At 38.1% G+C, this 26,320-nt stretch overlaps 1 protein-coding gene across 3 annotated transcripts in view; it reads right to left on the bottom strand.

The window, feature by feature from the left end:
• Positions 1-25,010, bottom strand: part of LOC119719184 (natural resistance-associated macrophage protein 2-like) — a 40,710-nt gene extending 15,700 nt beyond the window's left edge. The window contains exons 1-10 of one of the 3 annotated variants that reach the window (XM_038188544.1): positions 24,884-25,010; positions 21,324-21,343; positions 17,957-18,076; positions 16,875-17,053; positions 13,531-13,578; positions 8,932-9,054; positions 5,842-5,937; positions 4,995-5,125; positions 3,735-3,805; positions 567-634 (exon numbers count right to left, since the gene is read on the bottom strand). In XM_038188544.1, coding sequence (XP_038044472.1) covers positions 567-634; positions 3,735-3,805; positions 4,995-5,125; positions 5,842-5,937; positions 8,932-9,054; positions 13,531-13,578; positions 16,875-17,053; positions 17,957-18,053 — 813 coding nt within the window. In that variant the 5' untranslated portion in view covers positions 18,054-18,076; positions 21,324-21,343; positions 24,884-25,010. The remainder of the gene's footprint in view (positions 1-566; positions 635-3,734; positions 3,806-4,994; positions 5,126-5,841; positions 5,938-8,931; positions 9,055-13,530; positions 13,579-16,874; positions 17,054-17,956; positions 18,077-21,323; positions 21,344-24,883) is intronic. The other 2 variants (XM_038188543.1, XM_038188545.1) reach the window with 2 other exon arrangements.
• Positions 25,011-26,320: the final 1,310 nt, after the last annotated feature.

Here is a 26,320-nt window from a genome sequence, read left to right as displayed (position 1 = left end):
CGTAATTGACATGATAGATCAACAATCGTTGACATAATAAATAGCGGGCAGTCATTGAAACATTAAAACCTTAACTACGGGTACCCCCAAATGTAATCAAGTACTGCGGTACTGCTTCTAAGGTTTTGTAAATTAAACAGATTTGAAAACATTATTTGTGCTATGTATGTTTAACTGAAAGGAAGATTTCGCGAATGTAGGTACCTTTTCTAAAATTCGTGTTTCGTTTAAATGTTTTGGAAAATTTGTAAACAGATGTAAAATGTGTTAGGCTCGGGTAAGTATCAGCATCCACACTCCAACCAGTCTTAAACATAGTGTTTAACGCAGGCCAAGCACACATTTTATTCCTTTATTAAATGGAGCAAGCCACAGATCTTTTCAGTATTGTTTTCAGACTCAGTCACTTTCTTTTTGACTCCGTGCAAGTGTCTACAAGTGTCTACTTATGTATATAACAGATGTGACATCAGACACATGGGGTCTATTTGTGGGAGGCCGCAGTGTGACAAACATGCACAATAAACAAGGTTTGATATCACTACAAGAACATCGCAAGTACAAACCTCGTATCCAAACGAGATGGCCATTATTGTGATGAGCAAGGCAAAGAATGCTTCAAGTTTACGCAAACCTGCAACGAAATTGATCAACATCAACATGAAAGGAATATTCACAAACAATATTTGAGAAATATGAACGTGCATTGTAACCGTGGTCAGTGGGATAAAATAGACCATTATCATGTTGCGGCTATCTTGATTTTTTTTCCCATTTAAATCAACGTAACCAAAGAGAGGCTGGAAGGAAAAGTAGTCTGGTTCCTTTTTGCACAAAAAATATTATAATTCAGTGCTGTTATTGGATACAGGGAACGTGACTGAAATGGTGGCAGCATGATCAAGGTCTATTTAAGGAATTGGGCATTTCCAGCGTTACGTAATGTCCATGACAGAGACTTTAAGAGCTCAGTGAATAAACCTGAAAATGTATGGGTTTTTTTTTCAAATCTTATACATTCATCATCTAGTAATGGTCAAGGAGATTACAGACTAGGAGTTTGGGATCATTTCTCTGAGTCATTAATCAGATATCATCCTTCATTGGCTATCACACACATTACACTTCCTTTCATAACATTGGAATGGACCATACATGCCATATACTCACATGTGTGTTTGTACAACCAAATGTTTCTCAATAATGAAGCTTTACTTATATCAATATCACTTACTTCAACAAAACAAGTTTGAAAGTATGTTTAGAAAAAAAGGAGCCGGCCATTATAATAAGATAACTTTATATTCTGAGAACTTTATAAATACTCTATTGAGACCATATAGTTTATATATGTACCGTACACGGTTGTATAAAGAATGCTTTATATATGTAGATGGTTGTATAAAGAATGCCTGGTGTGAAAAGACTCTCTGCCAGAACTGAGGACATACATACATTGTATATATGTGACCCGCTCTGCAAAAATGAGTCACATGTCTCCAAAGCCACTTTTGAGCTAAAGGCCTTTGAAAGAATGTTGCACAGTGTTTAAGCAATTGGAATCCTGAACAGTTTGGTTTGATGCAAATGGACATTGTGTAGAATTGAAAATGTTGAGGATTCCAATTGCTTAAACACTGTGCAACATTCTTTCAAAGACCTTTAGCTCAAAAGTGGCTTTGGAGACATGTGACTCATATTTGCAGAGCGGGTCACATATTGCATGTGTGAGATAGAGTCAAAAGGTTTGAAAATACCATCCATAAATACCTGAGACAGTTTACCCATTCATTTTGGCCAAGAGCCCATCACGTCGGTGATTTTAAACCGTTGTAAAACACCAACTGGTTTTAAACAAAGGTATTTATAAATGGGAATAAATATGTGCTTGGCTTTAGTTGGTTTAATAACCCTCACCTTCAGCTCGGCCATTAACAGCCGTCCAGTCCCCTAGCCGGTTTTCCAAGCACGTATTTATTCCCTACTTTAAATCTGGTCTTGGCTTGTGAATTTAATCAACACAGCATGCTGTGCATGTAAAAGGAGATCGACTGCACGAATTACAGCATAAATTGAATATGAATTGGCACAGTTGATGTCATACGAAGCCAACAGTTTCTGTTATAATGTTATACACAATAGTAAAGAATGCAATGACCCATGGTGTAATAAACACCTCTGTCTCTCAGTTACAATGCAACTCCTTGGATATATTACAAAACAACATCATTGTGAAATTGTATACGGGTGTATGAACAAGTAGGCATTTTTCCCAATTGATTACCCAACAGGCAACAAAAGTACTCTACAGAAAAGCAATGCAATACTGAGAAGCAAGAAACTAATATGCATTTGTTTTGAAAAGTGGTCGGTGATATGTTCGCACGTGTATGTTTGTGTTAGAGGAATAAAAGACGTTCAACTTTTGATGCAGTAACACGCATGTTCAAGTTACATTCCTGGTGCTATTTGGGAGTTTCATCCCCAAAAATAGATTCCTTTTCTACACTGCTATTTTTTCTAGCAAAACAAAAGTTATTCACTTTTGAATGAGACATCGACAGAAGAAAACAGTCCCATGTTTACTTATTGAATTCTATAACTTTACAATTTCAAGGTATTAGCTGCCATGCAGTACTTCCGTTCTTGCAGGGTTTTCGGGTTCCTGCCCCACATTCAGTATCAATGATGAATGATCCAGGAGCCAGTCTGCTTAAAAAGCGGATCTGTTTGTGCCCAAAACAAAAAGCTACTTTTTTCAAACGGTTGCAGGAGGTTTTTTAGGGGGGTTGGAATAAAACATACAACTTGGAAATTTATTAACCCTAACCTTCCCAAATCCTCCAAAATCCTCTTCGCAACATGGAGGATTTTGCAGGATTGAGGCTATTTTGTGTGGCTGATTTTGGAGGATGCACTGTGTCAAGGTCTTGGGCCGGACTTTGTGTTGTTTATGCTCAGCCGTGCATAAATTTAGGCCTAGTATACTTGAAATCCTCTGCACTGCTCTAGGATGTCACTGGCTCTGCCTCAACACACTGACAGCGATTGCTGGAGCATTTTGCAGGATTGAGGCAGTGGTCACCCCTCCAAGGACCACATTCAAGAAATAACGGAGGATTTTAGAGGATTAAGGCTGTATATAATTTTTACATGGAGGCAGTTGGAGGATTTTGCAGGATTGAGGTTGCATCCTAGCAAAAAAGACTAGGGAGTTAGTTTAATAGATAAAAAAAATGGATTTGTTGAAGAGCAAGGAGAATGCAACTTTAAACCACATTTCTGAAAACAGCACCACTCACAATCCAAAGAAGAATCTGCAAAACCTAACCTGTTCAAATTTTCAGCTCAGTGGATATTAAATTTTCGAGAAAACAGTGAAAAACCACGCACAACCTTTTGATCACACAATTGTATCGACAGATCTCTTTACTTCCAATGATCAGTCAATTAAGCGATCATTGGAAATCACGTACTCTTCTTGATTTCTTCTTAAAGCCAGACGGGATAATGGTATCAGGGTATTTAGGATCTTAAATCCAAGTAAAGTTTTAATAATAATTTGGAAGGTTACTTTTGGGATAAATGCATATATTCCTATATGCCCTTAAACACTGTTGAATAGAAAATGCTTCCATACAATTGGACAATGATGATGCACAATTGGGAAAAGACGATTTGAATCTCGTTTTGATAGCACTGAATTCAAATGGACAGCAGTCATTAACACTCACCATACTTATCCAGGAAGAGGAAGACAAATGTATCTGTGATTGTGATCAGAACTCCCCCATACAGCGGAATCCTGTAAGTAAGAACAGAAAACAGACAATAAGAATCCAAACAAATAGAATTAAACAGCTGCACAACCATAGAGCGCTACTATTTATAGTATGAGTTGCCTACTGCTGTTTGCTGTCCGCATTTCCTTGTGAGAATTGTCCATTCCAATATACATGTACCACACTTCAAAGCCTGTATGCAGACTTTTAAAAGAGGGTATGGGAAGGGAGTACACACACCGTTTGGGCCCAGGGGAAAAATTGTAAAATTTGGTGGGGGATTTGTATACCATCCATTGCAAAACTTTCAATGTTTTAAAATCTTTAGTCACTGCAGCGTCTGAAACCGCCTGAGCACTCTATGGATTTATGGATTCACCAGTGAATAAACACAATGTAATACAATGTAGTACACGTCTTGTACTACTTATTAGGTTAATACTTAATTGAAAAATATGGTGCATTTGGGGTAATTCTTTTCTTGTGACATAAACTCCTCTCTCCCATCAATACATGTAAGTAAAATGGAAACAGAAACAAAATCAAGTAAGATTTGAGGATTTGCATGGTGGAGATACATGTACTTATGAATGAAAGATTTGCGGAAACACCATGTGGGAATACTTTTTCAAACTGAGAGAATGGTTCTGGACCAGAGGTATAAACTCGTTCCGGTCAGTATGCTTTGACGTCACTCTCCTGAAGACGGTCAGAGCATACTGACCAGAACGTCAAGTTTATACCTCTGGTTCTTTTCAGAACCATTCTCTTAGTTGAGAAATTATTCCCACATGGTGTTTCTGCAAATATTTCATTCAGAAACAAAATCAGTGTTCAGAACACTTTTCAAACAAATATCTTTCTAATTATTATTTGAAAGTTTTTTATTACAATGTATAATCTGGCATTTATTATTTACTAATGAGTAATACTTTGTAATAAAATACTGCCGTTTATTATTACAAAGTATTGACCGGTGTCAAATTTTTCAGAATATCCTTGACTTTATTTTGTGTACTTAAAAGCCTCAATATTAAGTTGGGATCACTGTGTATCTTTTTCCAAGCTCATATGAACAAACGCTCGTGAACTGTCAAATGTAACATGTATGTCTCAAACTGAAAGTCTTGAAGTGTTTTAACATTTTGCTACCAGAATTACTCAGTTTGTGGTTTATTTGAAGAAAAAAACGATTCACTGAGAATTACTCACTTTCCATTGGATAGCAGATTGAAGGCAATGGCCGTGCCTATGACTTCCTGCATGTCTGATCCAATGATAGCAATCTCCACCATCAACCACAGTAGAATGCGTGGCACCTTGGGGTATTCTCTGAAGCATACCTGTAAATGAGGTTGATGTATTTAACCTCAGCACTCTTTGTTTTAAGAGTAACTTCACGGTTGCACCATGTGGGCAATTCCACGGTTACTCACGTTACATTTTTGATGTACTTTTGAGTTTCCTTGGGCTGTAATTACCTTACTGAAAAGGTTTAATAACTGTTATCCCTATGATAGATAGAGTAGACCTAGACCTACCTAAGCACCAAAGATGACATCCAGAAAAATGTGTTATGTATGATAAACAAGACGCAAAAAATCGGTTACTCACTTTACAAAATGTACCGTGAGTAACTGTGGAATTGCCCATGTGAGAAATCTCTTTTTCAGAGTTTGTGATGGTCTGAAGAGCACCGCGGTTAACTCAAGGTTTCGGACACTGTGCCCGTTGTCAGGGCAGAGCATGCAAAACGTTGAGTTCCCCCGGTTCTTTACAGAACCTAAACAACTCACTAAAGAGATTTGTTACATGGTGCAACTGTGAACCTACTTTTATTGCTCGCTTCACCATGTTAACCTTCAAACCATCCTCATTATTATCAACATAATATGCCAGCCAATGAGGGCAAGAAACAAACTGTGCCAGTTTCAACTGCTGCATGTTGGTGACCATCATTGCCTGTTCAACAGGGTAATTGTGCAACAACTTGAAATATTTGAATAAAGCGCTGTGTAAACGCCATTTTAAAAACATACAATTATGATTATGACATTACCTCAGCCAGGTGCATCCCCGTCACTACTCCAAGGCGGGCCGACAGGCGCTGGAGGAGCAAACCCATCAGGGTGGCTAGCATCAGTATCCATAGCAACTGCAGTTCAGGATAAAAAGCCCAAAATATTAGACTTCATGTCCATGCCTGTACGACAGAGTGTCTGAGAAATATACCTGTACTGCAGAAGCACAATTAACCTGGTTTCAACCAGCCTACGGTTATTTGGTTCAAGTTATAATATTATAATAATAATATCGAAGTTTTATATAGCGCACGTATCTACCAACAATTAGGTACTCAAGGCGCTGGAAATTATGTCTATTATTAAAGAAAGACAAATAAAGTTGATGAGAAATACGAGACCCATTATGTAGCACTTATAAGGGTTGACAAGGTGCTGCGGCGCATGTTGCAGCCTCTGCCAGAAACCTCGGGGCAAACCCCTTCTCTTAGCGATAAGTGTTACTGGGTTCCTTAACGTGCATTACACAACACACGGGACCTACGGCTTTACCGGTACATCCCATCCGAAGAACGAAGCAATAATGGTAAAGTGCCTTGCTCAAGAGCACAAGCACCATGTTCCCACGGTCAGGATTCGAACCCATGTACCACGGCACACGAGTCGAACACCGTAACCATTGGCAGGGGTGTGAGTGACCACTGATAATAATAGCTGAAAACAGCTGAAAAAGGTGTCAAAAGCTGAACTTTTGAAAACTCCTATAACTGCACGTAACATAGCCTGTATGGCCATTTGTCTTACCGAACATGCCTCTCAACAACATTCTCATGTCAACAACTGCAACATTTCTGCTGTCTGCATTTTTACTGTTGTTAATTTACAATCAATAAATTCAGTAGGAAACCTCCGTTTTCTGACAAAACCGGTAAGCTTTGCTTCATGCTGATGAAAGCGGGTACTTGTACATGTACGTGCATGCGACAATAGACATGCTCCTGCCGCTGAAAAAAAAATGGCTGATGCTGGAAGAAATGGGAACACTCTACAGCACTGAACATAAAGTCTAATCTCCACATCGTAAAAATGTCATTAAAACATTGTAAGACAACAGGTTTGTGCGAGCTCATTCACAGAACTGGATCTCTCTTTTCTGGGATGTCTTTTCCGATTTCATGTATTTAGTTTGATACAAATCCCGGCCTACCTGTCCTATGTCGAAACAGAAAATAATCGGAAGCAGAGGAATATTTTCTTGGCCTAGTCAACAAATATGACAAGTTATCACGCTTGTCATATTACATACCCCAAATTAATTAATACATGTACATGTGAGACACAGAAAGACGAGATGTTATGTATACATGTACGCAGGAAGACGTTACATGTACTTTTGCATTGCACTGCAAGGGATCTCATGTACATATACACATGTATGTGCTCAGCTCAGCTCGGTTATTTCGCTCAGAATAGCGTCATTTTTGAGTGAGGGGTTTTAGTCATCAGGACATGTTATTGAAACTGCAATTGTTAGGGCAAATATATCAACTTCCTTTCATAATATATAGAAAATCGTTTTTTAAATGTTCGAATAGTGCCTTCTTATAACAATAACTGCTTAAAATAGCTCTTGAGCCATACACAAAGTGTAAAGCCTCCCCCCCCCCCAAAAAAAATCAAATTGTCCACACAACCAAAATGTCGATACCTTCGGATGCGAATAAGTGGACATCACGAAAAACACGTACATGTACATTGTATTTTTACATTACAACTCTTTTTTTTAAACCTACTTGTCACTTCAAGGGAAGTTTTTTGTATTAAGACAGAAACAAAAAAAATACTGCATTGATTTCTATTGACACATTTGAGTTTTTTTTCCAGTTGTACGATGACTCTCCGTTACGCAGAGACACACCAGCTTACAATGACTTGATTATTCGACATGATATCACATATCGAATAATCAAGTAATACCAACTCACTTTGTATTTAATTATCCCATGCAAGGTTAAGCATTTTAGGTAGATGGACAATTCAATGTGTAACCTGATGGTTTTCTCGTAATCTTATCATGTACTGTACACATGCATATCTAGGCATATTTACACATGTACATGTACATGTGCACAAGTATCACTGATCACTCTGCTGTTAGCGCACAAAACTTAAACAAAAAAGTATGACAAGCCGATCAAAGTTGTTTGAAGTACCAGTACACTGCAAAGAACACATTGCAAGAACACATACATGTGCAAAATGCAAACTAAGACCAACATACATGTCCATGTACATGTATGTCCTTGGTTCACTCTACAAACATACAGTTCATATTTGCACATTGTTCCTCAATGTTTGCTGGTACACGCATGTTATTACGCCATCTTTGCATCCAAAGAGCAACCAACTCTTTATCATAAAAGTCATTCTTTAAAAAAAAATATGCTTGGAATTTGATTAAAACTTAACATAACTATCTCTGTGACTGCTCAGCAACAAAGAAGCATGAGAGCATGAGATGGTGTTTGGAATGTTTTATTGGCCCAATGAGCAGGGTAATAATGATGCAGCGCCTTGAGCACCAATACTGGTGGATACGTGCGCTTTATAAATACACATTAACTCTAACACCCAACAGATTTTCTCTGGGCCAAAATGCAGCAAATTGCAACAGTGGATTCTGTTGCATTGCGCAGTGAACCCAGTGCATACCAGCCTTGACGCCAAGCAGTTACCCTGCTGAATGCAACAAACTGCAACAGTGGATGATGTTGTATTGTGCAGTGAACCCAGTGCATACCAGCCTTGGCACCAAGCAGTTACCCTGCTGAATGCAACAAACTGCAACAGTGGATTCTGTTGCATTGTGCAGTGAACCCAGTGCATACCAGCCTTGATGCCAAGCAGCTACCCTGCTAAATGCAACCAAATGCAACAGTGGATTCTCTTGTATTGCCTTGGCACTATGAGCAGTTACCCGGCTAAATGCAACAAGATGCAACAAAGCACAGGGACTAATTGAGTTGCCTGCTAAATGCAATGGTATGCAACAAGTTTTTACCTTTGTTGTTTTCTGTTGTATTTAGCAGAGTTAGGGTTGAAGTGTGAAATGGCCTTTAGTTTAATACCTGAAAGTTTGCATGGAAGCCAGACTGCAGATCAGACTCAATGTTGCCAGGATCCAAGTAGGCAATGCTCATGAGAAAACCTGGCCCAGTGAATGCCCACAGCTTGCGGAAACTGAAGGAATACTGCAAGAAAAAAGTTAAAAGTATACAACGTATAATATTATTGCACTATTCCATATTTAGCTTGTTACACATGTGTGTGTGTGAAGTACCAATTTCACACGAACCACTCATGACATCATAGTCCAGACTTTAGTACTGAAAAGATCACTTTTATGCGCAAAGGAAAAAAATGACATGATTGCTACAACTCAAAAATCATCTTCAGTTAAATATGAAGGTTTATCTTCAACCAAACTTAAATCCTCGATCCTGATTGGTTGATCCATGGCAACAACAATGTGGAATTATCCCATATATGCCATTGTCCATACAGCACTCCACATATTGCGCTATTCTAAGATGTGCGCCATTCTTGCTGCAGGCATGTGTAGTAGGGTAACTGCTGAGAAGTGTGTGTACAGCGTGCATGTTCCATCTTCACTGTGCGTCAAGTTTGCTTGAAGATAAATTTGTTATCCTGCTCGCGCTAGTGGAACACGGAAAATGTACATGAGTTTGTTTCTGTTTTCAATAGGCGACGTTGAACAATTATAGAGGACAATAGGGTCCCCAATTCCCGAGAGGTCCCCAATTCGGATTCTTGTGCAAAACATATAGGAGGTCTAAGCTTCCTAAAAACTACAAACAAAAGAGGAACAATACAGGGTCCCCGATTGCAGGCAAATACACGCTTGTGTATACATGTACATGTAGTGCGTTTTGTGTCTCATACCACAAGGCCGAATACGGGACACAGTACTCCATTATTCCGTGTTCCACTCACGCTCATGGACTAACTAATAATGTACACGTAGTGATGTGTGTGCTTTGTACAAGATGCGGTACAGTACATGTAGCGAAAAAATGAATTTGTTATGAAACAAAAAATTGCCATGGTAGTTATAACAAAAGTTTGCAGTTAACTTAAAAAAGTTTAAGTCAATATCTGAAATGTTTTGCTCAACCATGAATTTAAGTTAACTATGAATTTCTTGTCTAAAGACTTTTCCTTCTTTTCATATTCGGGAAAAAAATCCCAACGTGATGTAAGAAGAAAATTCCAGTACTTAAAATTCTTCTCTCTTTAACATAAAAAAGTAGAAAACTATGCTCTATTTTCACATACAATGTAATGGCCAATAAAAAGAAATACGGAGCTAGAATAGCATTTCTGAATATTTGTCAATCACGACATAAAGTTTGGGCAGTCAACATGCACTGTGACAAGAGTGTACACACATATTATTCAAACACCACAAATGCTGGAGAAGTGAGTCTTTTTTTGTTTGAGATTTTCCCTTAAGTTGTTAAAAATACAAATCTGAAGCAAGTGGAAGACTTGAACAAAGTGTCATGCAAGATGATACGGATAAAACAGCGCGTGAGGAAAATGGACGTCAAAGCAACTTATAATTAAAGCCTATAAATGTTTTTGAGTGAATACAATTAAAGTATGCATGGTATGCAGTAAACATGTAATTGATTTTGTAATAGAAAAATTACATCTTTGTTTGTTCAAATTCACGGCACAAGATACAGAGTAAATATAAACACAACCATATATAAAAAAGATGAATACAAAGAAAAAACAAAAACAAAAACAACAAAAATGTGTAAATCAATTAACAGAGATATCACTACTTATTTCAAAGACATCAGTGTTATTAATTTCCACATTTATTTAATTTCAACAACACTGTCTCTAACGTCAATCATGTCCACTAAGAACAGACACATTTGATTCCACATTTAAAGGTGCGCTATCACACCATGTTTCACAGGAATCCTTGACAGTTCAATGAAGATGTTAAAAAAAAAACCAAGTATTGTGTAAAGCTTCATTGGCTACAGAATTTAACAGAGAGGATCCACATTTAATATTTATGCTCAACAAGAAATGTCCATTTCATGCCATTAAACTTCACTTTCAGGTCTGATTGCTTAAAGAATTATTGTGATGAGTCTGCTTGCTGTTGTTCTAATGTGTTTGCAAAAGGGCTTCTGCAGCAAAGTGCCATTTCGTGAAAAAAGCTTGATAAATTTTGGGGTGTTTTTTTAAAGCAAAGACACCAAAGTTTTACTTAAACCCTTTCATTACTTCAATTTACTTTACGTTTAACCCATTAGTCATTGTGGACCCCCCCCCCCCAAAAAAACCCTCCTTGCCTATTACTCCCTGTAGTATCTGAAACCGCACAAGCACTCTACGGATTTATGGATTCACCGCTGAAAAAATACAACGCAATAAAATGTAGTACATGTGCCAATGAGTTTCAGTTGGCCTTTCAATCAAGTGACTGTTTTCAACATTTAAGAGCTCCCAGTGGGTGTCGGTCACGACTCACTTCACCCATTTGCCACTTCGCCCACAACCACTTTGCCTACTTACCACTTCGCCCATTTTCCACTTCGCCCACAACCACTTCGCCCATTTGCCACTTCACCCATTTACCACTTCGCCCACCCCTTGTTCGTGTGTACATGTACGTACATGTACGTACGGGTATATGAAGGGGGATAATTCGGGTTCGATGGTTTATGCATAGAACAAGTATTATTGAGTTTGACAACTTGGAAATTCATTTTCAGAACTTGATTAATTATTACATTCGAATAGTTTAGCTTCCGTTTTTTAAATATTTATAATAATAATGACGTTCAGAGCAATCTCACTTGTTAAACAACAACAAAAAAAATTTTTTTCCATCTTTCACTCGGGAGGTAACACACTGAGTATACAGTGTTTAAACGTCGGTGAAGGGCAAAACCTAATTTGAACAAAAAAATTATTTTAAAGAAAAACACTTTTTTTGCGCGAACTTTCATCATAGACTTTTATTTTCTAGCTTAAATTAACATCAATTCATGCATAGTTTGGTTTGAAATTATATTGAAAACAGTGTAAAATCAACAGTTCAGGGCCAAATAACATGCAGGCCAACATCACTTGGGTTTCTCAAACAAAATTAAATTTTTGTCTTGTCATTCATCTTTTGATTCTTTTCATTTATTTTCAATTTAAGGTAGATTAGCCAATTACATTTTTAAGCCTTCACACCCAAATAAAATCACCTCCCAAAAAGAGATAGTTCCCAATCCTGCATGTAGCCATTTTACAATCCTTCCACTTGCACAGGCAAATAAGACCCATATTTCATCCGCAATTTTATCAAGCCTGCCCTCAGATGGAAGCCCCAAAACCAGGGAGTTGATCATTGGGTCTATTACACAATTCCACCGTTTTTAAAGCCAAACAGTCTCCGTTTTCAAAAGAAATTGCGAGGGCACTTTTTACGCTAATGACTCGCTCAGACGGAAATTCTCACTTGAATTAGTTCAGTGCACAATACCCACGAACGTACATTACGAACAAGGGGGTGGGCGAAGTGGTAAATGGGCAAAGTGGCAAATGGGCGAAGTGGTAAGTGGGCGAAGTGGTAAGTGGGCAAAGTGGCAAATGGGCGAAGTGGTTGTGGGCAAATTGGTTGTGGGTTAAGTGGAAAATGGGCGAAGTGACTGTAAAACCTCCAAGCCTGCATACATGTAAAGCAACATTGACTGGCTGTGACTGTTTATGTACGGTAACTTGATACAGCTATGCTTTGACTGTTAGGGGTTCAATGTGCCTGTGCCTACATTTCATGTACATGTACCGGTATGTCTAACACAGAAAAGTACATACTGGTCGCTGAAATGGAAATTATGCATTTAAACATATAATGTACAATGTACATGTACATGTATGTAGAAGAAAATTAATGACAAAAAAATTTGACAAAAAATATTCAGCCCTCAAGCAAGAAATACAAAGGATCATACAGTTATACAAAAAAAACACAGGTTAGACAGGCATGACAGGAATGGAGAACAAAAATGCTCATTTGTCTTCACATCACTTTGACATTAGAGCAGATCAGAGCACAAGACAGATTTTGCGATGACGACGGTTTTGTCATGCCCCAACTCACAGCACAGGACTGTCTCAACTACAATTACACGTACATGTAGGATCGTCCCAACCATAGTTGAGATCATCCCAACTATAGTTAGGATCATCCCAACCATAGTTAGGTTCATCCCAACTATAGTTAGGATCATCCCAACTATAGTTAGGATCATCCCAACTATAGTTAGGATCGTCCCAACTATAGTTAGGATCATCCCAACTATAGTTAGGAGCTACCAACTATAGTTAGGAGCTACCAACTATAGTTAGGATCGTCCCAACTATAGTTAGGATCGTCCCAACTATAGTTAGGATCGACCCAACTACATGTATAGTTAGGATCATCCCAACTATAGTTAGGATCGTCCCAACTATAGTTAGGATCATCCCAACTATAGTTAGGATCGTCCCAACTATAGTTGGGCCAGTTCCAATAGTTGGGGCGTAACAGTTTTATATCAAAACAAAAATGAGAGAAATAAGCAATAATGACAGCTGTTATTGCACAGCTGAAAATGTTGGACAATAAGCGTTTCTTTTTTGCGCCTTACTTTCTCTGGCTTAGCAAACACGAGCTGGAACAGTTTCATAGGCTGAGCCTGTAATTGAAAGACATTGATTATACACAGAAGGTTATATTCACAGCTGGCAGTTGAGGGGTTTCATTATAATTTGCATGCATCACCTGTTCCCACAAAGTGAGCTTAAATACGGACTATTTTAAGAAGTTAGAATAATATTTCTGGATTTTGCAAAACAGGAGCTTTCTAATAGTATACAACATTTGGGGTTGCTGAACCAAGTCCATGTAGACCTCCAACACAACAGACCTAAAGCCCCTGTCACACTTGTCCGAATCGTCACTCCGTTCATGTTCCGAGTAAAACATTGTGGATTCGGTGTTTAATCGGTTTGAACGGAACTCAAACGGAACTCAAACGGATTTCCCTCGGTTTTCCAACGCTATATACTCGTGTACGTTCGGTGATGCACTGAGGAACTCGGAGAAATTATTGAACCTGTTTAATAATTTCTCCGAATTGTCGCGGCAACCTCAATACGGACGGTATCCGGTATACACACGGAATATGCACGGAATGCACGGAATACACACTGTACTCATTCGTTGCCATTCGTTGCAATGCGGAATAGGTACAGAAGAGTACGGAACAGGCCTCCGATTCCGATCGATAACCGTATGTATTCAGAGTTCATTCCGAACCCACACCATTGTAATGCCGATCAAAAAACGGACGCACCGAATATAAACGGAAAGTTCGGAAAGCGGTCGGTCTTGAGATCAATGAGTTTGGCATGTCCGGTGATGATCGGAGAGGTCCTGAATATAGACGGATTGCAATCGGAATAGCAACTTATTAGATCCGGAATAAGACCCGATTATGATCGGTGTATTTTCATTTCTGGCTGGTTTTTTGACATTTCTCTCCGAACGTGTCCGAATTAATAATATTTCAGATCGGTTTATGAACGGAATTATAGATTCGGACAAGTGTGACAGGGGCTTAAGACCTAAAGACGTCAAGCTTTGTTTACATGTGCACTTTCTTATGAGAGCTCTCATAGGAAAGCGCACTTGTAAACAAAGCGTGATGTCATTAGGTATTAGGTCTATTAAAGTTGTAAAAGCTGTTTTTTAGAAAATGACACTTACAAATGGCGCTGTTTCATTACAGTGAATGAACAGTCAACTAATCAAATGGGATGAAAATAGGTTTTTAAAATGTTCGATAGAACATAACAAAATGGGAAAGGTCCAACAGGACTTACAGATTGACGTTCACCTGAAAACAAAACTTACCATCCCATCAAATTTTTTATTTGTCTCCACTTAACCGTAAAATGACAATTTCCAAATTTATGTCCATTTCAATATACAATGTATAAATATATTTTACAGTGCGGGGCTGCAGACTGCAGACATATGGAGTTACCTACATTTACACATAATGAGAATGCTACCTGTACATTTTGAATACATGTGTAATCGTTTACAAATATTGACCGGAAAATCATTCCGGTTTTTACAAAATATTAGTCAGCTTTGCTTATCAGACAAAACACACATACATGTATGTAGCCGTCACTGTATTAGCAGATCAGTATTCTGACATAGGTAACTGTCATTTTGTTTATAATTGTATGTAGGTTTTAGAAGTACTAACCCAAGTAACAAGAAAATCATGCAACTTACTCAAAAGATAAACACTGTCCAGTGCGTGTATTGTTCATGTAAACGGTTGGTTTTGTGTATTGTACGAATGTGTAAATATCTTTTACAATACAAAAATACATATTTATATGTACATAAAGAAGAAAAAACTTTTTGTTCGCATAATTACATGTATACATGTAATGTACCTCATTACTTGTACATGTATATAAATTTACGTATGTACAGTACTTGTCAGGACACTTGGCAATCAGACATATGGCAATTTCACAAGTATATACGTTGAACTACCAGCATTAAAAATTCTCCATTTCAATGCATACTATAATTTGTGCTGTTTGAAACAAGCTTAATGGTTTTTGCTAATTGCCAGATCAATTAATTTCAACTGATCAAACAGTTTTGTGACAATGATGAACTACGTGTATACGTAGTACAAGTTACGGAAGGATATATGTATACCCATTTCCTGTGATTCCGTTAAATTGAGGTCTACAGACAAATTGTTGCATGCTGAAATCCCCCCCCCCCAAAAAAAAATAATAATAATAATAAAAAAATAAAAAAATTATAATAAGAATTTTGCACATATGGTAAGTGCCGTACAATTCAAATAATTTAGCATTCAATTATTCAAAACTGGAGTTGATCTACTATTTAAATATTTGAACATTGACATTGAGCTAATAAAATATTACGAGCTTCATGTACAACGATACATTTTTTTCGAGGTACATCGATACATTTTTTCGAGGTACATGTACATGTATGTAGCTAACAAAACAAAAAATGGTTTCTAATGTTTCCAATATTGTTATTGTGGAACGAAGGTTTTTCTTTGTTTCTGTGTCCTCTTTATTTTTTTCATTATTTGTTCAGGAAGTTGGAGGTCTTTAAGACAGTACATCCATGCGTTTTGGGCGGGGCAAGCCAATCAGTAAATAGTCTGTTTTCTTTTAATTTTTGTTTTAATAAAGGGCCATATTCAACAACACTTTTTTCAAATGTTGCATTTGTAAGCACTATCATACATGTATACCTAATTCCAACAGAAGAATTATACATGTCAATGTTTTGTTGTACTATTAAAATTGAAATACTCTTGAAAAAAAACAATTTTAGTACAGAGTGTATATTTTTTTTGTAATTAAAATGTAACAAAATCCAACCGGTCAAAAATCCCAAGGCCAAACTGCTTCATCAGAGTCTGTGGTCACCAACTGCAGCAGGACACAACTGTGGCATTGGTCAATGGGACTGGCTCTCATTGTCTCAGAAATGGCAGTTTATGCACTGGGCCCCATTTCACCGCACTGCTTAACAGTTTAATAGCAAAAAAGTTGTGCTTAGCATAGCAGAAAAATGTGCTACCCTCAAGCACTACTTCACGGCGTGGATGTGCTAACAGTCGCGCGTGCACGAAGATTTCTATTGTTACATCACTAAGTTAAGGACATTTTTCCTCTGAAGTAAGTGTGCCTTTTGCTGTGCTTATGCTTACGGTCTCCATGAAGACGGAGGCTCTGTAAGCAGAAAATAATGTGCTTAGCAGTGCCATGAAATTGGGCCCTGGTGTTGATAGCTGAATGCATCAAACTGCAACAGGCTATTACACCTGATGCACTGCGTTTGCGTCTGGCAGGGTTAGGGTTAAATGGCATGTTCCAGCACAGCTAAACTTTTTCAGGTTTTATCAAGACTTACGTCTTCTTCTTCTGGAATGGGCACGCGGTGCTCAAAGTCAGGGTCCTCCTCAGGCACTGGGCCCAGACTCCGGCTGGGATCCCCGCTCACAGCATTGACGCTGCTGGTGGTCTCAGGCTGGCCGGACAGGCTGTCGTCTGAGTGGTTTTGTAATAGTCCGTATTGTGGTTGAGGTCCCACTAATGCCACAAAAAAAGGGAAAAAAAGAAAACAATTGCAGTTACATGCTTTACTACAACCTCGTCCGCAGGGGTTACTTTATTTACAACCTCACTTCCGATAGTAGCCCTATGTTTGGAATCTTGCTTCCTGTATCTTGATTTGATACTGTAATAGCAAGTAAGTGGATTTATATTGTGTACTTCTGTGATTTTTATTAACCTTCATGTGAATGATAAATGTCCTCTCCTCTTCAGAAAAAAAAATCCTTTTCATTTTGCTACTATGTACAAATGTAGTGTAATACACTCAACCAAAACAGAAAGTCCCCCCTTAATACTTTTTGTTTAACTCAAAAACTACTGGGCACATCTTGCTCAAATTACGACTGATCAGTATATTTTTCCTTAGCAATCCAGCCATACTCTTTGTTTGGCCCAAAACAGTTAAAATTATGCAATTAATGACATATGGTACCGAAAAAAAAGTTGCACTTTTGTATATAAAGTGCAAGGCGAGTGTGAACCACAACTTGCACGAAAAACAAAAGTGCAACTGTTTTCGGTATCATAAATCATTTCGGTCATGTCGGTATCATGAATTCGTACACTTTATCACTGTTTTGGGCCAAATAGAGAATATGGCTGGATTGCTAAGGAATTTCTGTACTGATTAGTCATTATTTGAGCGAGAAGTGCTCAGTAGTTTTGGAGTTAGGCAAAGAAGTATTGGAAGGGGGGGGGGGACTTACTTTTTTGGTTGAGTGTACTACAGATTAGATGGGTAAAGATTTCAACTTTAAAACATTTCAACTTTGCAATAATCATGTTTTTTTATCTCACGCCACGACAAATTGATACTGCGTGTACCCCGGACAACGCATACAAAACAAACACTGATGTAAGGTGGTGTCGTACACTTACTCAGTGATAATTCTCCAGCTGATCCCAGATCTTCGTTATTCTGTGATGATTTAGCTTGTCCCATGCTGGCTACAAGATCTTCATTGTCAACGGACATTGTCTGAGGCTAAATGTAAGCCTCTAACATGAAACAAACAAAAGAACAAATTAGAAGTTAGAATAAGTTATATAAAACAAATCTCTTTCAACAAAATTGTTCAAGCACAAGTTCAAATGCATTTTTTTCTTTTACTTTTTCACATTTTTCCGGCTGATTCACTTCCAATAAATTTCAGTTTCAAAATGTTTAATATTGTTACAACCCAAACTAGCAAAGAACCCAAACTAGCAAAGGACCCAACTGCACTTGGGGCAGTCCTAATTATAGTTGGGACAATCACAACTAAAGTTGGGATGATGCTATAGTTGGGGTGTGTCAATATCCTTTGATTGTGATAATCTACGGATCCATTTTCAGTCACAGAAATGGTGGGTCATTCCGTATCAAATCACCCCCCCCCCCCCAACCAAACAAAAAATTGAAAGTCTTTACCCCCCCCCCCCCCCACCTTCAAATTGGTTCATACCGGTACATATATTTAGTGTATTGGGTACACTGTAATTTAGGTTGAAAAGCTGAAATTTAAATCTTACTCCACTTTTTGGCAGTTTTGGTCAAAATGGGAATATGCTATCGCAATATCCCCCTCCGGCTTACAGCCAGGGGATAAAAAAGGATGAGGGGTAGCGCAAAAACCATTGGTCCCGTGGCACTAAAACTTGAAGATTTCAACTTTTTCAATCCAAATTACCCCATACACTAAATATGAACCAATTTGAAATGGGTGGGGTTTAACCCATTGGGTGATTTAAATTAACCGAATGAAAAAAAAAATTTATCTGCTTAACACGTATCTCAGTTTTTTACAATTGGTATCCACTGAAAAAAGGACATACCAAAGAATGTTCGCACTTCTCAGGAAATACGTGTAAGATTTTAAACAAATGCTGGGGGAAAATCCAGACACATTACAGCATACCATGTACATGTACATTTAAAATAACCATGCAACACCATGAACCCTCGCACACACATACAACACTCATACATGTACAGTATCACCAAAAACCAGGCAAGTATTTTTTCCCATAAACCTTAATGCGTGCATAACACAATTATACTACAATCTGCAATTGCAGTCACTACATGCATGGAAATATGACAGAAAAGAGTTATTGATTGACCCTTGTGAGATTTGCATGTATGCCGTTAAAATACAAGTGCAAGCACACCATTATTTTAACCCTAACTCCCTCTAGAGTGTCTTTTACTAGGAACTGGACCAATTCCATCAAAATCCATCAATCGCTGTGCGTCTAATACAAAACTGTACATGACATAATGCAATCCACCACTGACGCACTGGTTGACATTCATGGACTTACTACACATGGCTTTTATCACGATGGCAGTATAGGAAACTAGGCAAAATCAATCGGATACATCTAGCACTGCTTCAGGCCATTAGGCCCAAGTCCATCGTACTCCATCAATATTTAGTCACGCCAGGCCTTCTGGACAAAGTCCCCCAAAATGGGGGGATGGATTTTGATGGAATTGGGGTGGTTAGGGTTAATGCAATGAATTTCCTCAAAACCTACAGGCAGACTCCAAGGCATTAAGGATCATTATCATTTGAATAAATCCCATAAGTAGCCTGCCAAATTATTATTAAAAAAAGCTCATTTGGATTCAAGATCGTACTGGTATTAAATACCCCATGAAATTATTCCATCTGGCTTGCTGTCATTCAGAGGAAATCAGGAAATGTAGGTGATTTCCAATGATCAGTTAATTGACGAGTTTTGGAATAAAGAGCACAAGGGCGTGTTCCATGATCAAAAAGATTGTGCATGGTTTTTCACTGTTTTCTCAAAAAGTGTAATATTCACTGAGCTGAAAGTTCAACAGGTCAGGCTGTGAACAATCTTCTGTTGATTTTGAATGGTGTTATTATTTGAAACGAACAACATGCATTAACGGCAAATGTTCCTATATGCCTTTACAAGCATGTTGCATTATCCTACACAGGTGTATGCCTTTAAAGTTAAAGGGAATGTACATTGTACAACATTTGCTTTTGATGCAATTTTCATAAATAAATGGATTTGGATGAGTATGTTATAGCAAATATTGTTAAACTGATTTGTTTCATGTTTTGGGCTTGTAGATGCTGGAAAAACCAAGAAAACCAATCATGTTCTTGTAGTCTGGTTCCCTGACCCCAATTAAGATGAAACAGAAAAATGTATAGACTTTGGGGGAATTGTAAGGTCAGAGAATCAGTCTGGCAGGCTTGTACCCCTTCACAGGTGTGTAGTCAATTGCAAAGATAATACGGAACAACTGTTATGAAAAATTCGGAGCGGTTTTTGAAAAAAGCCAGTTTTCTCCAATGCTGGTCGGCCGACCAGCGTTGGAAAATTACAAATTTTCTTGAAAATGTCAGCACACTAGGAGACACGATTTTACATGATGCTTTAGACTGTCATTCCCTAACAATCCAGTAAGGTATTTCGTGATAATTTGATCATTTCGGGTTTTTTATGTTTGCAAATGTTGTATCTTCCCTAACCCTAACCCCCTAGGCCCTTGTTGCTTACAACCATCCTCAATCCTCCAAAATCCTCCAAAATTTTCCAAAATTTTGCAACTCCGTCTAAATTTTTCAAAATTGTCAGACAGTCCTGCCTCAAAATGCATTCATCCTCAATCCTCCAAAATCCTCCTCATCCCAAAACTTTGCACTCGTGTTTAAATGAAGGATAACCAACGCCAAATCCTTCAAAATCATCAGACAGTCCTGCCTCAAAATGCATTCATCCTCAATCCTCCAAAATCCTCTTGTGCTTCAATCACCATTCATCCTCAATCCTCCAGAATCCTCATTTGATTCAATCACCATTCATCCTCAATCCTCTAGAATCCTCCAAAACCGCCAGGAGGATTTTGGAGGAGTGAGGTGGGTTAGGGTTAAGGCTCTGCAGTCTACATAGCGTTAGTGACTAGTAGTAAACTAGCACCCTTTGAACAAAGACATTGACAAAATGGAGAACGGCCAACACAAGAGCTGGAGAACTCAGTTGAGCACCGGAATGGCAATCTGCAGGTTGCACGTTCAAACCCTGCTCCAGTCAATTTTTTGTTCAACTTTAAAATGACACTGTTCAAAACCTTTTTTTTAAACATGGCCTATAGGCTCCTAAGAATTTTAAAACCATTTTGGAATATGCAAAATATATTGACACGTTAACTACACCATTGCCCTCATTGCCAAACTGCCAATTATAAATAGGTTTAATCCTGTTTAATTAAAACCATACATACCCATAGTTATGCTCCGAAAGCTGTTATTTAACAAGAAGTTTTAAACAAAAACACTTGTTAATTGCTAAACTAAAATTTCTCTTGTATGAGCACACGTATGAGCCAACTTCAGAAATTCCAAAGGTGATTTAGCAGGGGTGTGAGTGACCACTGATAAAAATAGCTGAAAACAGCTGAAAAAGGTGTAAAAAAGCTGAACTTTGGAAATCTCCTATACTTTTGTACACAGCAAGAGAGGGGAAAAAGCTGAAATCCAAAACAAAAAAAGCTGAAATCAGCTTTAAAGCTGAGATTTCACACCCCTGTTTAGTTTCTCAATGGAATTGTTTTCTTTGGGGGGGGGGGGGGATGGGGTGGGGCAGGGGAGAATTTGACCGCTTATTAAAGCACAAACCTCGAGTCTGACAAGTACACGGTCATTATGTGATTACCCAGGCAGTTCAGAAATCTTTTCTGTCTGAGTCTTTAAAACCTGTTCGGGCAAGTTTAACGCTGTACAAGTACAAGTTTAACGCTGCTTTAGAGTTTAATGTCGGTCAGCATCACATCCCTATGGAATTTCTGAACCCAGCGGCCCAATAGGTAAGGACACATAGAAAATGTAGGCGTGAAATAAGCTTCTGTAACGAGGTAAAACGTAACAAAAATCTGGTCCAAATATTGGGTGGTCTTATGTAGAGAATTCTCGTCCTGGACGTTAGTCGTAATGCAATGAAGACTTCGTCCAACCTGGGCTACGACCAAGCGTGACTTTGTCACGTATCCGGATACGAGGTGGGATAGGTGAGTGGCGGGGTATTCTGCAATTGTGCCCCCGGATCAATAGATAAGGACACATAGAATACTAAGACGTAACAAACAAGGTAGGATTACGATTTAAACAAGGTAAAATTAAATATTGAAAATGACTCATATTTTTTTTCGCCCGGTTTTGAGCACTTCATACCCTGGACTCCCTCCGTAACGTAGGGAGGAAAGGGAGTCCACCTAGCCTGGGCTAGTCTAGTGGCATGGCATGAGTGGTCACTGTCCAAAACCGGGTTTCCACTAGCTTGAGTAACTCTAGCCCCATAAATGTGGCCTATTTACTGGACTGCCTCCGTAAACATAGGCCACACATCCACATGTACAAAAACGTGTCGACTTTGCCAAATTTTGATTTTCACATTTAGGCTTACTTTGTAGGTTTTTTTTGCTTTAGAAGCATTCTCACCCACTATATAGGCTAATCAGAAAGTGCTGCCTTTATCAGATGTCCATTTTTCGTGAAATTTCCAGATACATTTGCACACGTTTGCGTATCAAAATTTCAACATAAAATTTCACAAAAATTAGACATCTGAAAAAGGCAGCACTTTCTGATTAGCCTATTTAGAGGGTGAGAATGCTTCTAAAGCAAAAAAACCCTACAAAGTAAGCCTAAATGTGAAAATCAAAATTTGGCAAAGTCGACACGTTTTTGTACATGTGGATGTGTGGCCTATGTTTACGGAGGCAGTCCAGTAAATAGGCCACATTTATGGGGCTAGAGTAACTCCAGCTGACATGCTCCATATTCATTACATGGGAATGAATATGGAGCATGTCAGCTGTCAGCTGGAGTTACTCAAGCTAGTGGTATCAGGTCAACTCGGACCCAAACCAAGTCGGACCCATGCCAAGTCGGACCCATGCCAACTCGGACCCACGCCAACTCGGACCCACTACCAACTCGGACCCACTACCAACTCGGACCCACTACCATCTCGGACCCACGACCAACTCGGACCCACGACCAACTCGGTACCACTACCAACTCGGACCCAAGCACGACCAACTCGGACCCAACAATGACTCAATCATTAGTTTTAGAGATTATATTTTTTAGGTTATCTTAATGTTAGTGCTTATAAAGTGAAGATATTCTGTAACTACATTGGGCAGAATGGGGCTTTTAGTTTTGTTGTTTTCTTGTATTGCCGCTGTGTGGAGCGGTATTTTATGATGCGTACAGTAAATACTGTTGCTAAACGCTTATTGTTTTGAACGTCATGAAACTAAACGTGCTTAGCTTTTTGAAACCGTGACCTGTGAAGCTAAACCAAGAGGTATTAATAGCGTATAGTATAGGTTAGGCATATCGTATGTCATTTGTACAACTTGATATATACGTGCTTTTTCAAAATCTCGATTTTCTTTTCCAAACGAAAATCAAAGGATTATAATTTTCAGTAAAAAATAAATTACTTGTTTGTTTTTGCAGGCCTTTGTGTCGTGTAACAAGTGGTTTTAAGTGGCACATTTTGTTTCAGTGAGGAAGTTATTAATTTAAAATAACTATTTGGGCCTTTCATTTCATGTAATTGTTTAGGGTTTTTTAATTCACATGCTGGCTTTGAATTTTGTGGGTTTTTTTTATGAATCTGTTTAACTTTTAATAATTTTTTTTTTTTTTCCCCCCCCCCCCCCCCCCCCCCCCCCCCCCCCCCCCCCCCCCCCCCCCCCCCCCCGTGGAACATCATAGTGGAACATACAGGCAGCTACCTGCAAGGCCTTGAAGGATAATCTTCCCAGAGCTCCAATACTCCTTTTTGATGATTGACATTGCATCTATTTGTAGGGGATTAAACTTGATCATTTTTTAATTCACATGCTGGCTTTGAATTTTGTGGGTTTTTTTACGAATCCGATTACAAATGTAACTTTTTATACTCTTTTGATTTAACTTTTTTGTTTAATATGGAACCTTTATTTTATTTATTGATTTCTAATGTTTACTTATATTTATTGAGTTAATAATGTTATGTTTGAAAGTGTTTGTTTTAATGCCATACTTTCCAATTTTATTTTTCTATGAAGATCTGTTCTTAATTTGTATACTCGTTATGTTGAAGTTTGGAGTAAAAAAGAAATAAATTGCTGTTAAATTTAGCAAGATGGTGTAAACGATGTAAATTAATATGTTTGAATGAAAATAAATAATTGGTTAAACTTTTAAAGCATAATATGTTTTAATGGAAACAAATAAAAATAATAAATAATTAATTACACTTTTAAAGCGCATTTCAAAATAGCATTTTAATGCGCTTTACAACGACAAAAATGTTATACTGCTGCAATACAGACATGACAGATATGAGATAATTTACCTTACAATTACAATGAAAATTTATACTAAACAGCATCACTGTAATAACAGATGAGAAGTGGACAAACTTTATGAAATGAATGATTGAAAACGATGTCGAATGATTGAAAACGATGGGTCCGAGTTGGTCATGCATGGGTCCGAGTTTGTAGTGGGTCCGAGTTGGTTGTGGGTCCGAGTTGGTCGTGGGTCCGAGTTGGTCGTGGGTCCGAGTTGGTAGTGGGTCCGAGTTGGCATGGGTCCGAGTTGGTAGTGGGTCCGAGTTGGCATGGGTCCGAGTTGGCTTGGGTCCGAGTTGGTTTGGGTCCGAGTTGGATCGAAACCAAGCTAGTTTCCACAGTAAAGGAGCAAAGCCTCAGGCTAAACGCGATTACAAAGACGTGATCCATGTGGATCATGTACCTTAAGTTACATGGAAAACACCCTAACTCACCTTTTTTCAATGCAAGCGTAAAACTGAACAAAACTAAATATCGAAAGTTGGCTTCCAGACGTTCGGTCACCCGTTCCGGATATCCGCGGCAGCGCTGTCGATCGGGATGTCGCATGTGATTTACTGATACACACAGGGTGACCGTAAGTTCAGAGCCAAATTCTGCTAAATGCCCATCAAAAATCTATCAGATATATCGAAAATCTGCCAAATTCCCCAGAATCACTCGAAATAAACTATAAAACTTAAAATCACATGCAGATTGGTAATATTGCCATAATTAAGCTTCAAATTACATAAACAATCTCGTCACGTAAAGATGTTGTGAAATTATTGGTAAATTTTGGATCCGGCCACGACGACGCGTGACCCTTACAAAAAAGTCCTATAGGAATCCTATACGAAAATTCCTATAGGAATCCTATAGGATTTATCTTATAGGATTCCTATAGGATTCGTATAGGTTTTTCTTCACTTTCTATAGGATTTATCCATAGGAATGCAGTCCTATACGAATAATTTAGGAATCCTGAGGAATTAATTAGGAATCATGTAGCAGTCCTAATAGGAATAATTTAGGAATCCAGTATAGGAATATGTTCAGAATCCTATAGGAATATGTTAACAATCCTATAGGAAAAGTCTAAAAATCAGTTTTTTGGAAGAGCCTGCATGGGCAGGTGAAAAACACGCTGCAAAAGTCCAGATTGATTGATTGATAAGCGGCTGAAAAGAAGCCAGGACTGAATGACATTTCCTAAATGATCTTTACAAGACTTTTTCTGCAAAACAAATTAAATTGCATGACAGCATCAAGATTCAAGGGATTTGATAAACAAGTAAGTTCAAGTCCTTTAATGCTCAGATCCAAAAATTCGGTTTAATTGTGATGAACTACACAGTATTTTATAATGTAACTTCAAAACAACCACAAACAAAAGAAGGTCAGATCTCAGTCGTGAAAATTAAAATGTTCAATTCGACATGTTATTCTTATCAAAATGTCACATAAAAGACGGATCATTGGAATACCCTCACCAAAGGTCACAGTTACGGTACTGTCATATCATGGGAGGCTAAATTTACATGTTAATGTACAATGTACAGCACACAATGCTAATATCACATTCAATTTGGTTCAACAATAAGGGGAAAACAAGTATAATATGAAAAAGAAAACATTAGTTATTTCAACTACTTTACAGAAGTATTAAAATTTTGAACCACTTTTTCATGTAAATACTGAAATACACAGCCAAAGTCCAATATTTTAATCTAGATTATATCTTACATTCAATTACATTACATCAGGCATATTAAAGCACAAAATAAAACATTGACAAAGGAAATGTACATCATTGGCTTTTGCTGTAATTTTCAGAAATGAACTATTTTGAGGGGTTAGTATAACAGATCAAATATTGTTAAACTGACATG

This window comes from Patiria miniata, unplaced genomic scaffold, assembly GCF_015706575.1.
Source record: "Patiria miniata isolate m_02_andy unplaced genomic scaffold, ASM1570657v1 HiC_scaffold_8, whole genome shotgun sequence".
NCBI lineage: Eukaryota > Metazoa > Echinodermata > Asteroidea > Valvatida > Asterinidae > Patiria > Patiria miniata.
Note: the sequence above shows the minus strand (reverse complement) of the source record. Positions and strands in the feature narration are given on the sequence as shown.